Source organism: Punica granatum, chromosome 2, assembly GCF_007655135.1.
Source record: "Punica granatum isolate Tunisia-2019 chromosome 2, ASM765513v2, whole genome shotgun sequence".
In the NCBI taxonomy this organism is placed as follows: domain Eukaryota; kingdom Viridiplantae; phylum Streptophyta; class Magnoliopsida; order Myrtales; family Lythraceae; genus Punica; species Punica granatum.
Genome location: NC_045128.1, coordinates 44,455,945 through 44,473,620, shown reverse-complemented (window position 1 = coordinate 44,473,620; position 17,676 = coordinate 44,455,945). Strand labels below are relative to the sequence as shown.

Here is a 17,676-nt window from a genome sequence, read left to right as displayed (position 1 = left end):
TATAATTTCACTGAAAATGGAAAAAAAAATTATAATTTTTCATATAATATCAAAATTTTAGGAGCGAGACTGTCATCTTGTCCCTCTCGGTCTATCTCTGACTAGATGAGTACTTGCACATTACGTGAGGGTTCCTATTGATTAGATATAAGCATCATTCACGAAGTAACAATTGGACCAAATCGATATGAGACTTTTTTATGCTTTCATGCATTAGTGAACCCTAATTTAATTAGAAGCAATAATTTACTAAATAATCAATTGTATTAAAAAAATATATTTAGTCAAAAAGTGCAAAGCATACATTTTCACCAAGAATAATCACTTTGCTACTCCTTGTGTTCACGGTATTTCACAATCTTGTTAATCTCACCCTAAGTATCCATGTATTTTCTCATATCCAAATGCTTTTATCGTCTATGATAAATTATTATGACACCTCAAAATCAGTAATACGTAGAAAAAAGATAAATGAATAAAAAATAGTTATGTCACATGTCATGGTGAATTTAGTCTTTCCCAGACATAACACTCAATTAGGTTTAATGGAAAGAAAAAATCATAGTTACCTCTTGCTTGTCGACGCGGCACTCCTGATTTCTTGTGCCAATGCACTATGTTCAATTCAGACTATATATATATATATATATATATATATAGATAGATAGATAAAGATCATGGAAATGGGAACAATATATACATATATGTGTTATAATGCAAATGGGAGTTATACAATTGAAATATTATATTATAATTATCTACCAAAAAAATTATAATTATAATTATATAATCTCTCTATATATATATTGGTATAATGCAAACGAAATAATATATATATATATATTCATATGGAGCTATATAATCTATATATATTTTGGTATAATCTCTATACTGCATATTTCGGTTATCGTATATATATATATATCTATATATTATGGTGTATCTTAGTGTGTGTATACACGCGCGCGCACACACACACACACGATTAACAGTAAGAAAGAAGTGGGGGAGATCAGGTGGCTGTTCAGCTCAGCTCAAGCTGTCAGAGACGCGTCTATCTTCCTCCAGCCTATATCTCTGCATGTACATCATATATACATATGTGTAGGAGAAAGCTAGATCACGGTCATGATCATGGGACGCCGCATGTCATTGTATTAATTATTAATGATATAATCATCATCTCATCTTAATAAATATAAATGATGATGATGATGATTATTATTATTATTAAAAATAGGAAAAATAGTCTAAAAATTCAAATAGTTTCCTTAAATTCTTCAATTTATCCACTTTTCAAATTTTGACATGAAAAATCGAAACGTTTCCCTCCGTTTCTCTCATCTACCAACCCGATAGTTTAAGCGTTAACGGCGCTGACGTGACTGTTGAATCTACCTATGTGGTAGACAGTGGCACACGTGAAAATTTGGGTTTATCCTTAGGGGTGAAAATGGGTGGGTTTAGGTGGTTTTTTTTCAAAATATTTCGGTTCTCATTTAGTTCGGACCGGTATTTTTTAGAACAAAATGACCACCCTAAAACCATTTGAGAGTATGAAAATCGCCTGCCCATAGTTTCAATTTTCGGGGACCGAAAGTGAAAAAGTCGCTGGTGCAAATATCGAAGGCAATGACAGAGGACGAGCTGTGGACTGCTGCCTGCCTCCACGTCCGCACCTTCTACGAATTCAACCCCTCCAACAAAAAAATTATTTGCCTTTGCAATAGAGAAGAGTTGAAGAGGAGAACTGGTGCCGAAGACTCAGGCTCCATCGTTTTGAGTTTTTTGTTTTTGAGATTTACGTTTAAGTCCTTTATGTTTAAAAAATTTCGAACCCATCCAACTGGCCGGTTCACATGGGTTCGATGGGTTTTCCTAAAAACCGTCCGATTTTTTAGGTTCACCGGTCTATTTATGCATTTTCGGTTTTTAAGCTAACCGAACCAAACATAGGTCCAATTTCCGGTTCGACCGATCGGTCCGATCCGGTTTTGATAACAATGGTTATGGTAGGTTCAATTTTATCGGATTTTCGATTTTTCAGGATTTTCCTTACACCCCTAGTTATCTTTAAGCTGAAAAATCATATAGTTTGCCAATTTTTTATGATCTACCAAAACATCAAAAAGTTAAAAATTCACATATTTTACATATATATTCTAATCTACTAAAATGTATTAATCACCAAAATAGTCATCAAACTTACATAGTAAGACATACGTTTTCGGGCTTTACGTGCGTCTATTTCAATATTTAAAATTCAAAACGATATTGGGACCAAAAAATATTTTTTTATACATAATATTGATCATCGTATTTTCTGAACACAATGGTGGTCCCATATTACTTTTCAAATATACGATCATCAAGATAAGGATTTGGAAATAATAGAGTAATTATGATCGAACGCGTTTTGTAAGCTCAATATTGATTCTTATCGAGATTCGCCATCCATTAATGCTAATTGAATTTTTCATAGAGTCGAATATTTTTTGAATTTCTCAATTTTGAAATGTTTATTTGAAAAATTTTGACGAACACTGAGAAATTACATTTCGCCTAAATAAGTAAAAAAAAGGAAAAAAGAAAAAAAATAAACGAGAATGAATAAAGAAAGAAGGATGTTGCAGGCACGAAAATGAATAAAGAAAGAAGAATGTTGGGGCCGACCCCTCTGCCACCTAATATTATTTTTTTTTCTTTTTTCCTTTTTTATTTACTAGTACAGGCGTTATTTGGGCGAAATTCAATTTCTCGACGTCCGTCGAAATTTTCCGAATGAATATTTCAAAATTATGAAATTCGAAAAAATAGTCAGCTCTATGAAAAATTCAATTTGCGCTAATGGAGACTGAATCTCGATAAGAATCAATATTGAGCCTACAAAACGCGTTCGATCATAATTACTCGTTTGTTTTCGAATCCTTATCTTGATGATAGGATATCGGGAAAGTAATCCGGAGCACTGTTGTGTTCAGAAAAATACGAGAATCAATATTATGTTAAAAAAAAAGCTTTTCCGTCCCAATGAATTTAAAAATCATAATTGCTGCACATAAAGCGCGAAAACGTATGTCTTACTATGTAAGTTTGATGAGTATTTTGGTTATTAATACATTTTGGTATATTAGAGAATATATGCAAAATATGTGAATTTTTTAAGTTTTTGATGTTTCGATAGATCAACAAAAATTGACAAACTATCTAATTTTTTTAGTTTAAAGGATAACCAATATTTTCCACATGTGCTGCTGTTTGCCACATAAGCATATTTAACGGTCACATCAGCGCTGTTAATGCCTAAACTAATAGGTTAATAGATGGGAAAATGGAGGGAAAAGTTTTCATTTTTCAAGTCAAAATTTCGAAAGTTCGTAGATTAAGGAATTTAATGAAACTATTTGAATTTTTAAGTTATTGCCCTTTAAAAATACTAAAACTGGTCCCTCCGCAAATCGAGGGGGACAATTGTAAAGTTGACATTGTTTACGTATTAAAAATCAATTTTACAACCTTACGTGACACAAGGGACACAAATTGGGCGCCTGCCCAAATGATAAGGCACTTGCTCCTTCTCTTGCATATCCCGGTGCGACCCCTTTCATCTTCTTCACATCTTTTCCCTCACTTTTATACTAATAAAAAAAATTTAGATAAAAACATAAAGGAACACGAAACATGCATCGCTCCTCTTCACATTTTTTTCCCTCGCTTTTCTGCTAATAAAAAATATTAAATAAATGAAGGAAAATAGTTAAAAAATGCACGAAGTTGTTGGGAATTAGTGTATGCTTTAAAAGCAATCTGTCATCAGTTCTATAATATAGCATGTATTTCATTTTAATACGAGGCATTCTATTATTACGTAGATTGCGCTAAATATGATTTTACACAATAATGTCATTGAAATAGTAGGTTCAATAGGAATCAAGTGTGACTTGATTGTGATATCCTATAATTACTAAACATTATTATTAAATGTCCCTAGTAAAAGTATTATCGTTAATTAGGACAATGATAATACGGTTAGATTAATGTGGGCGTTAATTAATGACCAAGTCTCACAGGTCATGGATGTGGAGACATCAAGTCACACAACAGGTATACATTAAGAGTAATATGTATTGGACTGACCTGCCATGAGATTGCTACATGGGTTGTAACTTGATTGTAATTAGCATATCTCATAGTGATTATAGTGTGGTGGTCATTTGACTTGAGGTCACCATGGATTCCTACATGTAATGTCATATACTTTGATGTTGTCAAACACCACCGTAACATGCTAGTTATAAAGACAATTATTGGGTATACCACAGAGCATGGAGATGAATGTGAGTGATCAAGATATGATTTATCCCTCATACGAAACGGGAGCGATATCTTACGACCGTTTGGTGGAAAGAGTCTAAAAGTGTATGCATAACCAAATGAATTGATATAGGGATATTGAGCTCATTTGTTCTGATAGACTTACCCGATAAATCAAGAAAGAAAGATTGAGCCATACAAGGATGTCATCGACCATGCCTTGGACTCAATAGAGATATAGAGGATAAAGGGATTATACTGCACGGTGACATAGGTAACAAGGTTCGTCGAGAAATTGACTTTCCGATTACTTGAGTAACAGTTATGTATTGCTAGATGCCGCTCACTATTTGTAATATTTAAAATAGAGATTTTAATATTACTGTCAACGTAATTGGAAACCTACAGGGTCATACACGACGACTAAATCAACGGGATATTTTGAAATAATAAAATCGTTTAATAGAGATTAGATGATTTAAGATGTGACCGATTAATCAGATATTTAATAAGATTAAATTTTTCGATTAATTAGACCTGATTTATTAGATTAAATAGACCGCATTGATACACGATGCATATGATGACACATGGCTTTTTATGTGAATTGTCATGTGTATGGACACATGTCATGTGAGAAATTAATTCCACATCGGGCAGGGATTTGAATTCCCCTACTCCCCCCAATATTGCTTATAAAAGGGGGCAGTGAGCATGCTTATATGTATGCTTGCATATATGTGAGAGCGCGCGCGCCCACACACACATATATATATATATAATTTGGGTTGAATTGTTCAACTCAAATTAGGTCCACAAGTCTAATAATTCTAGGTGTTGCACCGGTATTTCCTTCGAGAGTTGGCCGCTAGCACTGCCAATCTCGAAAACCCGTCGATAAAGTCGGATACTTGTAGAGGCGTCACACTTGAGGCGCTCGGTTGATGATTTTAAAATTTCAGGTACGTTTTATCTACTCCTATTCTTCTAATAGGTCTTGAGATTAATTTTACAGGTAGAAAATTTAGAATTTCTCTTCCTTTTACGTGTCATTAGGCCTCGTGAAACTAGTAGAAGTTTCACAGTACTTCTTTTTTCAAATCTACCATTTTTTATAATTTTGACTTGAAAATATACAATGTTTCATTCCATTATCACATCTATTAAATCGTCAATAACTCTGTTAAATATGCTGACATGACAGATAACAGTGTCTACGTGACAGGCAAAGTCCCACGTAGCTGATCTTCTAAACCAAAAGTAGCTAGAAATTCACAAAATTTCATATTTGTTTTAAATCTACTAATTTTTTTGAATTTTGACCTAAAAATTTACAAAATTTCATTTTGTTACTACATTTACCAAATCGTTAATTGCTCCGTTAAATGTGCATACGAGGTCTCTCTCTTGGACAAAAATTACATCAAATAAAAAAAATAAAAGAAAAGAAAACTCAAGGAAAGAATAAGAGGGAGTAGCGGCGTTTGTGGTCTGTCGTCTTTTCTAGTAGCCCATCCACGCTACGATCACCTCACTGTTGACTTTCTTCGCTCCAAGAAAGGAGAAGAGGAATGTAGCAACAGCTCGAGCTCCACCTCTGCCCAACAGTGCATGCGGTTCCTAATCTTCGATGTTGCCTCTTCCTATCCCTTTTCAACTTGTAGCCGAGCCCAGCTTCACCAACTTGCGCTAAGTATCCCTCTCTCTTTTCTCATTCTCTCTCTCAACCTCGCTGCCATGTCCCTCCCTCTCTCTTAGCCTCACCACTTGTCTCTACCTCTTGCAGTTGAAACGGTGAAACCTTGCCTATCAATGTACTAGTTATGATGCCCCAAACAAAAGAGAAAATAGAAAATTGTGGAGGAAATATAAGTGCTTTAGAATATGATAGGTACATACGAAAGAAACATTATTAACCAATGTAGGTTGGTTCAAGTGATTTGACACTTGTTCTCCTTAAGTAAAGTCTCGAGTACGAGTCTTGTGAAAAGAAAAAAAATCAGCTATGAGAGTTTTACCTCTTAGCGAATGGACCCATTTCGATTGAATTAGTCGGGATTTAATTGGGCTTTTATATACCAAGATTCACGCGGAAAAAAGAAACTATTAACATAAGAGACTTCTCCTTTAATATGTTTGGAGGAGTAAGGACTATGAAGATGACAAAATCAATATGAAACTGCATAACAAAATGAATATATCCAATTAAAGACTTCATCTAAAAATTATCTACTTGCCAATGTCAACAAAATTCACCAAGTAGGAACAAGAAAAACTAGCCAAACTTTAGGAAGAAATTGATGTTAAGGTAATCGAAGCGTGGACGGGGGATCATAATAGGCAGTAGACCACAACTATCGCTGCCTTCCTCCTTTGTTCTTCTCCTTTCTCCTTCTCCTTTCCTCAAGTTTTCCTTCTCTTTTTTTTATTTTTATTTTTTTGTTTATTTTTCATCAAGGAGAGCGGCCACATATGCATATTTAATGGAGCAATTAACGATTTGGTATATGTAATAACCGAAAGAAATTTTGTGAATTTTCAGGTCAAAATTTTTAAAAAATGATAGATTTTAAACAAATATAAAGCTTTGTGAATTTCTAGGTGATTTTTTTTGTCGAGGAGATTGACCATATAAGACTCTGTCCGCCACGTGCACCGTTATTTGCCACATCATCACATTTAATGGAGTTATTGACGATTTCATAAATGTGATAATGGAATGAAATATTATGCATTTTCAGGTCAAAATTTAAAAAATTGATAGATTTCAAAAAAACTTTGAAAGTTTATCCATTTTTAGGCTATTTTTCTTCTAAATATATTTACATTTTATATTTTAGGGTAAATTACAAAAAAAACCCAAGTTTTGTAAAATGTCTCAATTATGTCCTAAATTTTGTTTTGTAACAGAAAAAACCATAAGTTTTCTAAAATGTCTCAAAAATGATATCCGTTATAACTTCCGTCAATTTTTGCCTACGTGTGACCTACGTGGACTGTTAAAGGGAGCCACCATCAACAACAAAAATTGACGGAAGTTATAACGGATGTCATTTTTGAGACATTTTAGAAAACTTATGGTTTTTTTTGTTACAAAACAAAATTTAGGACAAAACTGAGACTTTTTACAAAATTTGGGTTTTTTTTTGTAATTTGCCCTATATTATATATATATATATATATATGTATGTTTTTTCACTCTTCTCACTTTTTCTACTAAAATGAATATTATACAAATAAATATATATATGTTTTCGAGATATATATATATATGTATATTAAGTTAATTGTTTCTGTACTTATAATAATACAATCATGCGCATGTTTTTATATATAATATCGTATATAAATTAGTAATAATCCTTAATCACCATACCATTGGTATTGATAGCAATAGAGCGGATCGGATTTTACTTCAACCTAATTCAGTTTTATAAAATACCCAGCTTCATCTATATGCAATCAATTTATGACACAGGAATGAGTAAAATTTATCAAATTTTGATATAAGTTCAACTGAATATATAATCTTATAAACAAAACAATCTTGAAAGTATGTGATTTAATTTCTAACAACTTCGTATCTTTTGCTATGTTTAGGTTAGAGAGTAAAATAAAATTATTTTCTTAAAATTAACCATTGAATATACACCAGAATTGCAAAATAATTTATTTATATGTATTAAATCTCTATCATATAGATTATCTATATGTTTCTAATCAAAATTCATTCCATTAATAATTGCTCGAAAGTCACGAGCATGTCACATTGTTTTGAATTGTAATAAAAACTGGATCAAAATGGTCATTTCTTACTATTCACTAAACGACCTTCTTTCAACCGGCGGCATTGTCATGGGCGTTTTACTAGTATATATATAATAATGGGTAAATTACACTGGTTGTCCAAAATATTTTACAAATATTTCATGATGGTTCAAAAAGTTTTTTTCACTACATGATGGTACAAAATGTTTCAAAGTTGTTTCATGATGGTACAAACCGTCAACTCGAGCTTGACGCCGTCAAGCCGACGCTGACGTGGCTACTACGTGTCACCTCCTTGCTGACGTGGCTGAAAAATTTTAAATAATTCTAAAATTTTAAAAATTTTAAAAATTTTAAAAAAAAATAAATTTAAACTTTTAATTTAAATTTTAAATTTTAAATAATTTTAATATTAAATTTTAAATATTTAAAATTATTTTAAATTATTTTTTTAAAAAAATTAGTTTAAAAAATTTAAAAATAATTTAAAATTTTTAAAAATAATTTTAAAATTTTCAAAATTTTAAAATAATTTTTATATTTTTTTCTAAATTTTTACTCTTTTTTGTATTTTTTTTTATTTTTTTTCAAAATTTTTACTCTTTTTTGTATTTTTTAAAATTATTTTTTGTATTTTTTTGGACTTTTAAAATTTTATTTTATTTTAAATGACGTGGCACACTATGATTGATTCCACGTAACAAAAGTGACACATAGGACGCGCCACGTCAGCAAAATGTTAACGGCATCAGGGCCAATTGACGGTTTGTACCATCATGAAACAACTTTGAAACATTTTGTACCATCATGTAGCGAAAAAAACTTTTTGGACCATCATGAAACATTTGTAAAACATTTTGGACCACCGGTACAATTTACCTTATAATAATTGATCCTTGGGAAGGACACATCAATTAGGGAGTTTTTTCGTGAATACATACTTCATTTAAAAAAAAACTTTTACTTTTTTTAAAAATGTTTATACATGTTTTTCTTTTTTCTTTTTTAACGCAAGGGTGTCTAGGTTTTTGTTGAACTATTCCAAACTGATCGCTCGGAAGGACACATCAAGTCGGGAGATTTTTCATACATACACAATTCTTTCTTAAAAAAAAAAGGTCTTTCTGTATTTTTGTACATATTTTTCTTTTCTTTTCTTTTTTAAGCAAGATGGATCTAGATTTTGTTGGACTATTCCTAGGGCTCTCGTGAACATACATGACATATAAATTCGGCCACACAGAAAATGCATGGGGCGCAATAAAGAGTATCTCTCCGCAATTTCGTGAAGTATTCTATACATATTTTTAGGAAAAAAGTATAAAAACCCCATTGTAGTTTGAGTTTGAGACAAATTGAACCTGTGATTTTTCGAGGGACAAATAACACCATGTGGTTCACTTCGTGAGACATAATGGACCTCGTCGTTAATTTTTTCGTCACTTTTGGTCCTCAAACTTTTCTTTTTGCCATTATTACCCTGACTCCACTACCGATGCCGGTGACTATGGAGGTGCCTGCGGCCCCGACCCCCGAATCTATTGGAATCTCTGTCGATTCGAGGGTTAGGGCCACAATCGGAAAACAATATGCATTATTAATAAAAAAAATATCAAAATAATAGTTTTCAACTAAAATAACAAACATCAAAAACAAAATGTGATAATATATAATGAATCATTAAAATAAGTAAAAATTAATTTATAAGTTTATAAGAGTGAAAGTGGCCGCTTAATAAGTGGCAGTTACTTGCAGGTTTTTTTTTTTTTCTCTTCTCTATTTGCTTGCCTAAATGTGTGTTCTAGTTGCTCGCCGCTTTATATGCGTTCTATGTTAATACTGGTTGCTTAGAGGGGGTGTTTAGTGAGCTATTTGAGAGGGGATGTGGCCAGAAAAAAGATGGTTATCATGGATGGATTTTTTTTTTTTTGAAGATTCATTTAATTAGTTGTATATATATATATGCGATTTCTTGAGAATTAATAAACTATTTCAAAAAAATAATGAAGCATCTTTTTGGTGAGTCATTTAGTACTATTATTATAATAATAAATGTTTGGAAGTAACTTTAAAGACCTTTTTTATTTAAGGTATTAAAATTACCTTATAAAGGCGCACCTCTTAATTATTTATATTCAGATTTTATTATATCTGTCTATATATAATGAGTTAAAATTAGTTTTATTTTAATCAATTTGAAAATATCAAATATAACTTTGTAGAAGATGGGTATGGCTTCATCCTTTCTAAGTCGCGTTCTTAAGTTCACGTGCAACATCATTAACCGGACTAAGGTGGTGTTTGGTAATCAAATTATGCGTTGAAAATAAATTTAGCATTTAATTTGATTCAACTTGTTGACATTATAAATTTCATTCAACTTAAGTTATGAATGATGAAGAGAGAGAGAGAGAGAGAGAGAGAGAGAGAGAGCAAAAGCGATTGTGGAGGGGAAGGATGTGAGCTGCCCTGGTGGCTCATCGGCCGACTACCACTGTTATGGCGAAGTTCACCGGCGTTCTCTAACGACGTAAGCAATCTCGTGTAATATATATATATATATATATAAAGAAGAAAGAAATCGAGGGAGGTAAAAAGGAGGAAGTGATGGGAGAGGGTCAAAGGAAGGTAAGAAAGATAAATACCCGCTCCGTCCGTTCCTTCCAAATGACCTGATCAACGGAACGGTGATGAAGTGATGAAGGTTCGGATGGATCCACTCAGTCCACACCTCAAAATTACTAAAATGGCCCTCGGTGTCTGTGGTACGTTACTTCGCCTATGCCTATGCCTATGCGTTTTTCTTTTTTCTCCTCTTTTTTTTTTTTTTGATAATATCTTTTCCCTCTTTCGATAAATATTGCCTACGCGTTTTGTCTCCCCCACCCCCCCTCCTCTTCTAGTTGTGGCTCTATATTTTATTTTGTGTGTTGTCCTTTTCTTGTCGTATACAAATATAAATCGTTAATTTTCCTTTCATATCAGAATCCTTTGAAAGCGGAGCAATTATCGGTGGGGTTGGTGGCTTATCTTTTTTGATAAATCAAGAGTATGACAACAAGCATCTCTTTACATTTATACATTTTAAATAATCTTTTATGATATATATTTTAGAGATACAATGGAATGATGACTTAATTAGTTTAGTTGATATTCTATAAATTACATTTACGAATTTATTACCAATGGTGAAAAGCATGAAATATGTGAAAGCTAATTCGCCACAAGCTGCGTGAAAGTTTGTAAAGCCTAAGTTAAAGGCTCTCACGATCCTTGCCTTTAAGGAGTTCCACTGTATCATCTTCGTTAACTTGGATCATTGATTCAATAATTTTGACCTATTATATCCTTTCACGTCTTCTGGGGCAGCATCCTTCTTATTCTTGCTTCCTCTGAATAATGGGTGAAACCAAATCAATGCTCTTATATACAGTCTCGATGATGATCCCAACCACTTCATGCCTCTTGGTGACTAAAGCCACATGCACAATTTAAAGCCATCAAATATTTCGCCTGCGAAATGAAAAGCCAGAGCACTTAAGTGATGAAGTTTGACACAAATGAATTACTATAGCTAGTTGAATTAAGCTTAGTGTGACAACACAATATGACATGTAGCTGAAGCCTGACCCCGCTGCTCCTGCAAGTCTTTTGGTTCGGTGACGATCAAACACGCAGCAAGTCTTTTGGCTCGGTGACGATCAAACTTGATGTCATCTCTGAGACAAAGAAAACCGTGACTCATCGTAGTCGATCGAGGAGCTAGAGAAACGGACGCTTTATTTGAATTGTGTAATAGATTGCAGATAAATTAAAATTCTAATCAAATATCCCTATTCACCAAAAAAAAAAAGTCCAATTTCCCAAGCCAAAGGTGAGTCCAAGAATGGCATAACCTCTTGACAGCAAAATCGTGATCAATTTGAGAGGATATTACGTGCATTTATACTTGATTTGGACAATTCTTTTATTATTTCTTTCATTATTCTTCTTTCCATCTTTATTCACTGCTTTGTATATGATCTATGTATTCATACAGTGCGTTGAGGTATGAGCAAATATTGGATGAGTAACACCCAACGAAAATACCTAAAAGTGAAAAACTTGCCCCATAATGAGCTCAAAATTCTCACTTATAAGTATTTTGATTGGCGTTTACTCATCCATTTTGGATGCGTAATACTCGTTGAATATTTTCTCGTTGTGGAATATACCATATACACAGACTTGCAGCCTATCTCTGGATTCCAATCTTCCATTTCCTTGGCGCAAGCGAGAGAGCAGCGGGGATCTCGAAGGGGAGAGAGAGGGAGAGGGAGAGAGGGAGAGAGGGGGAGAGGGAGGGAGAGAGAGAGAGGGAGCGACGGATTTTCCGGAAGCCAAGGAGAGGTGGTGACTGCAGGGGAAACAACGATCTAAGGTTTGGAAGATAAAGATGAAGATGGAGAGGGAGATGGGAGGAGAAAGATCGGAGCTTGAGAAGTAATGGCACCAGGGAAATTGTTCAAAGTAAATAAATGAAATGTTTATTACATCAATTATATTTGTATCTAAATTAATTATAGGACTTGAAGGGTCGGTTGCTCACAAGCCAAGGAAATTCTTTAAAATCTGAGGTGGTAACTTCTCACAAAACGAACGGGGAGTCTCTCATAGTTCGAGTCTCATCATACAACTTAAATATAATATAAATAGATATTAATTAATTAATTAATGGTTATAATTTCTAGCTCACCTCTTTTTTAGTTATTAGTAATTTTTTTTCTTTCCCATGACATAATCTTTAATTTTTAGCTTGCCTGGTATTTCTCTCTCTTTTTTTCTGGTAATTATTTTATGGATTGGTGCATTATGATCCTAAATACTCGCAAGGTAGATGGATTCTCGTTTTCGTATAGTCTAGTAGTCTATCTACAACTATAAATAAAATTTGATTATCAGAGTCCAACTGGAAGAAAGCATGAGGTGAGTAAACCGACAATTGGTCAAGTCAATTAGATTGCCCAAATCATTTTGGCTCGCAAGAGGAAATTATGCAAAAGACGGGAAGGCCGATGATGATGATGATGAACTAATTAATTCGTTTTACTTCTTATTAGCATTTGGCAAGCAGGACCAGCAGGCTCTAATCCAGCACTAGTCTAATCTAGGGGCCGGTTGATGATGCGGAAAAGTTAACAATATCACGTAGAGATTATAATATAGGGAAAATTACAAGGATCAACATAAAGATGAAGTATGAAATGACACGTAGAATTTAGACATATCACCTATCTTGAGAAATATTTTCAATTATCAATAAAGTTTTTAAGTTTTCAAAATATATATCTTTTATTATATATTATTAAATACAAAGAATGTGGACAATAGTTGAACATGCACCTCACATTTTACACAGAGCTGAGCCCCCATTTCTAACGTGGACTACAATTGCCAGAGAAGAGAGCGGGCGCGCATATATATATATATATATATATATATTATATTTGAAAAGAAAGGGTATAAAAAATAAGGTGCGAACAGAAGTAATCAAACTGCCCCCGTACAGAGTCTGAAGTTAGACCAGCTCAAAGGCTGACCACCTGAACTTACCATCACGACAACTCCAGCTGCGATATTGTTTCACACTCCACTGCCACAATAGACCAATTCCATTGTTCATTGCCACTGCCGTATTGGAATTGACTTTCTATCGTGTACATTAGTTTCGATGAGTCTAGAGCAGTCAAAGATCAAGATAATCATCTCAAGATCAAGATAATCGTTCGAATAGTATATCTCATCAGTCCAGTGAATATGAATCAGCAGACGAGCTTGAAAACAATGGGGACCAGGGGGAAAAGGTACTTTGGGCAAATAGGGAGACAAAAAGATGGGCCTGGGGAACTTAGCCTGTTGAGTTGGCCCGCTTACAGTCGCAGGTGCAGATACTTCTAGACTCTTTCACTACCCGCTGTGATCTCCTCGTATGGAGCTTGATGGTCACCACCTTACCAGCCATCTGTTGCCCAACAAATCAAAGTGAAAGCAACTTCAGAAATGACAGGTTAACATATCAATGGTTCGAGACTGGAAGAAATCTCATGTATGAAGCACTTGGTTTTCCAGGGTCAGCACTTGGCAGTGATACAGCAGTTGCCAGCTTCATTGGTGTCCGTAAGATGGATGGTTGAAAACAGATAATGAGCATGCGTTACAGTTGTCGACTATAAAAGTTTCATAAAATAGGCAATGTAAAGGATCACAAGCCCATGCATATTATTCCCTTTCTAACCACTAGCATCTTATCAGCGTATCACCAGAAGAGATTGCATGGCTCACAGAAGAAGAGAGCAACAAACCATTCTCCAAACCAAGTCTTCAGGACCCAAAGGCTGGGCTGGATTTGAATAGATGAAATGATGAGAATACTGCAACGCAAAAGGCAAAAGTACGATCAGCACCCTATGTAAATAATATATATTACATTTATATGTAAATATATATCTGATACAGACTGAGAACAATGGAGGTCTAATGATATGACTAAAAGGGACAAGCACGCACACACTACATCATAGTATTTGATTCGATCTGCAGAGACTATCTTCCCACGTGAGACTACTGAAATTCGGGAAAATAAATGGATAAGGCATTTCTATTCATGAGAGCTATTCAATCCTCATATCAAGAAGATGAGAATTCTCCAACTTCAGGGCAGTGCAGTCAGTAAAAAGCAAATCCCAATAGAGTTTCAGGGCCAATGCATCTGGTTGGAAAAACTCGGTGAATGAATAAAGAACAAGTGTAACGTAGGTAAAGTGAAATTTTAGCATCCCACTTAGCATAGATAAAACATAGACTCACCTTGGCAAGATTGCTTCTCATCTCTCTGATTTGAGCCGGGCTAACATTTCTCAGAAACGTTAAAAGCCAACCAGGTTGAATAGCATCACTTGAAGAAACAAATAAAGCTATCTGCAAAACAAAGAAAGAAGGCTCTTAAGCTTCAAATGAACTAGGACCTGAGAGAGCAGCGCTATACCAAATGCATTTAGGAAAATAGGCAATAAGCTGGTTGAAACCTAGCGGAAAGAGTTCTAGTCAATTTTTTACATTCTCGATCCCCCCCGACAGTATAGTGAATTAGGAAAAGAATGCTTCAGGAATGCTCTACAGGAAACTCACCTTTCTATAATCAAGTATCCCTTCAAAAGGAAGCTCCAATTCGTCACTAACTATAACAGGGATGCACCCACTGACAATAGCATCAAACAGTCTAGCAGATGATGGAGTGTCACCAGCTGGACTCAAGCAGAAAATGGACCTATTGACAGAATATAGTCAACCCTATCAAGGAGCAGTTTGTAAAAGACGTACATCACTTAAGCAATTGCAAGGATCTCTGTATTTACTTTCGCATCCCATCCTGAGCTGCTGCTTTCCCTGCGTCACCAGCCGTTCCCTCTTCTATAACTACATCTGATACACCACTGAGTTCAGCTACTAGCTTAGCCCGTACTTTTCCACCCTGAAAAGCAAGCAGAGTTTTATGTAAGAACAAAGAAAATTAAGAAAAGAAAGAAAGCAATCTGGTGGCAGGAAGTTGGTTTAACTGCATTTCTCTTCAGCCGCCCACGGAAAAAAAGCAAGGTGGTCCTCCTACGTTCACTCTCTGAGAGGCATCTGGCATTGCATAAATCAACATTAGGGACATAGGGTAGAATTAGGTCTTTCTCCAGTGACACTTGCCCAGGCTTGTACCTAAAAGTTCAGTTACATAGCGAGTTAGCCATTAAAGCAAGCACAGGACTCTCGTGTGAGGACTCTTATGGAGCTTGAAAGTCGGATTACCAGTTCCCTGTAGAATCCATATCAGGAAGCAGCCAGATCGCATTCTTCATGTATCTGCGAACAGACTTAAATGACCAGGGATGATGGACAGGAAGTACATGATCTCTCCCTTCAGATCGCTTCCACGCAGGCTGATCCGTCACCCATTTTAGTGCTTCCTATGTTCAAAGGATTGAACTACATAAGATATTACTGTTTTTAAAATATGTATAATTACTTTCATGTTCTAATCCTAAAGTGCTTCAGGATGGATGGTAGATATTTCGAATGTCGAGGACATTGCAGCAGAGATTCTATCCATCCAACCACCCGACTTTCTGAGTTTTCAAGTTGTCATCTAGGGCATTCAAAAAGGTTACCCAACCAACACACACATCAATAGACAGCAAAACGTAAGAGTACCAATAATGTTCAACTAAACCAGATTTCTCTGAAAGATGGCATGTAGAAGAAATGAAATGAAATGAAATGAAGTGCACTCACACCCTATAAAGAGCTTTGCACTGTTGCTTCTCCAGTAAGAAGAAGCTGATGGTCGTGAAGAAGGGGATGTAGAACAGGTCGGCCTCCGCTTGCCGGCGAACTCTGACGACATTCTTCAAGAGCCTCTCTGATTCTGGAGCAATCAGATCGGCCCAGAGCCAATAGTCTATGGAATGCTGCAGTGCGTATGATTTTCAGAGGAAAAGAGAAAAAGGAAAAGGAGCAAGAGAAGAGATGGCCGGCTCGGCTCGGCTCCGAATTAGTGAAATGGAGCACAGCAGCAGAGCTTATATATTATAGGCTAGGCTGACGGGCTCACCTGCACGATAAGACGATGGACGGGGCTGCCATTGGAGGTGAGATTAGAGGTCTGCTTGTAAGTGTCGTGGAAGAGCCAGAGTAGATCATAGGTGAACTTGCGGGGCATCTCATACACGTAAACCCTGAGCGGAAAGTTGAGAGGGTAGTAGGGGGCTCCGTAGAGCCGCTGGCTCTCTGACCTGAAAAGTGAATCGTCGAGCTTGGTGACGCGGTCGTCGTCATCCGCCAGCGGACGCACCGTATCGTCGGGAGCAGGGGACCTGAGGGCGAGGAAGTGCTCGAGAGAGATGAGGAAGGAGGTATCCGGGGCCCGGACAGAGTGGAAAGAGGGAGGGGAGCGGGAGGTAGAGGAGGAGAGGGAGAAGAGGAAGAAGAGGAGAGAGAAACCGATGAGGGAGAGGGTGCAGAGGAGAACGGGGGATCTGGATCTGGCAATGGTTGAAGAAGAAGAAGAAGATCTCCCAGCCATCTATCGACAGTGAAGGAAGGAAGGAAGGAAGAAGGAAGGAAGGAAGATATCTGGGACTTCGTGCGTTTTCTTTAGTTCTCGCCTGTCATTTTCAGGTATGCTGAAGTTTTGATCATCAAATCATAACGAGCGATGGTGCAAGCATAGACGAAAGAAACAGAGAGACAAATTTCTTCCGTCTTCTTCTTCTTCTTCTAATTCCACTTCCTTCCTTTCTTCCAGTCTCTTCCGTTCCGGCCCCGGCCATACCGGCGGCAGAGCAGGCAGCTATATTTAATGGGCCGGGGTTTACGTTTTGGTTGGTGTTAATATATGGGCCGAGCCTTGCGTCAATCTACTAAGGCCCCATCCAGTTTATCAACTAGTTCTTAGCTCCCAAATGCTCTCCTTGTGTTTGGCATTTGAATTTGGAAAACTCAACTCAACTCATTTATACTAGAAGGTAAAATTGTGTGCTTTTTGCAACTCATGGTGGGCCCCATGTTGGG

General features: G+C 35.7%; 1 protein-coding gene and 1 long non-coding RNA gene across 3 annotated transcripts; one reads left to right on the top strand and one right to left on the bottom strand.

Annotated features, from left to right (window-relative positions):
* Window positions 1–10,481: 10,481 nt before the first annotated feature.
* Window positions 10,482–11,204, top strand: LOC116196651. The gene is made up of 2 exons (XR_004154864.1): window positions 10,482–10,847; window positions 11,068–11,204. It is a non-coding gene; the product is annotated as an uncharacterized LOC116196651 (long non-coding RNA).
* Window positions 11,205–13,448: 2,244 nt separating this feature from the next.
* On the bottom strand, window positions 13,449–17,430 carry LOC116196650 (probable arabinosyltransferase ARAD1). Of its 2 annotated transcripts, none has more exons than XM_031526498.1 (9): window positions 16,718–17,430; window positions 16,401–16,574; window positions 15,916–16,073; window positions 15,678–15,825; window positions 15,477–15,592; window positions 15,250–15,388; window positions 14,929–15,039; window positions 14,404–14,492; window positions 13,449–14,083 (listed from the first exon to the last, which is right to left on the bottom strand). In XM_031526498.1, exons 1-9 carry the CDS (start codon window positions 17,186–17,188, stop codon window positions 14,065–14,067), a joined length of 1,425 nt encoding a protein of 474 aa, XP_031382358.1. In that variant the 5' UTR covers window positions 17,189–17,430; the 3' UTR covers window positions 13,449–14,064. The 2 variants fall into 2 exon arrangements, with proteins under 2 accessions (XP_031382358.1, XP_031382357.1); XM_031526497.1 differs by having other exon boundaries at window positions 14,424–14,492; window positions 16,718–17,428.
* Between the last annotated feature and the right edge of the window lie 246 nt (window positions 17,431–17,676).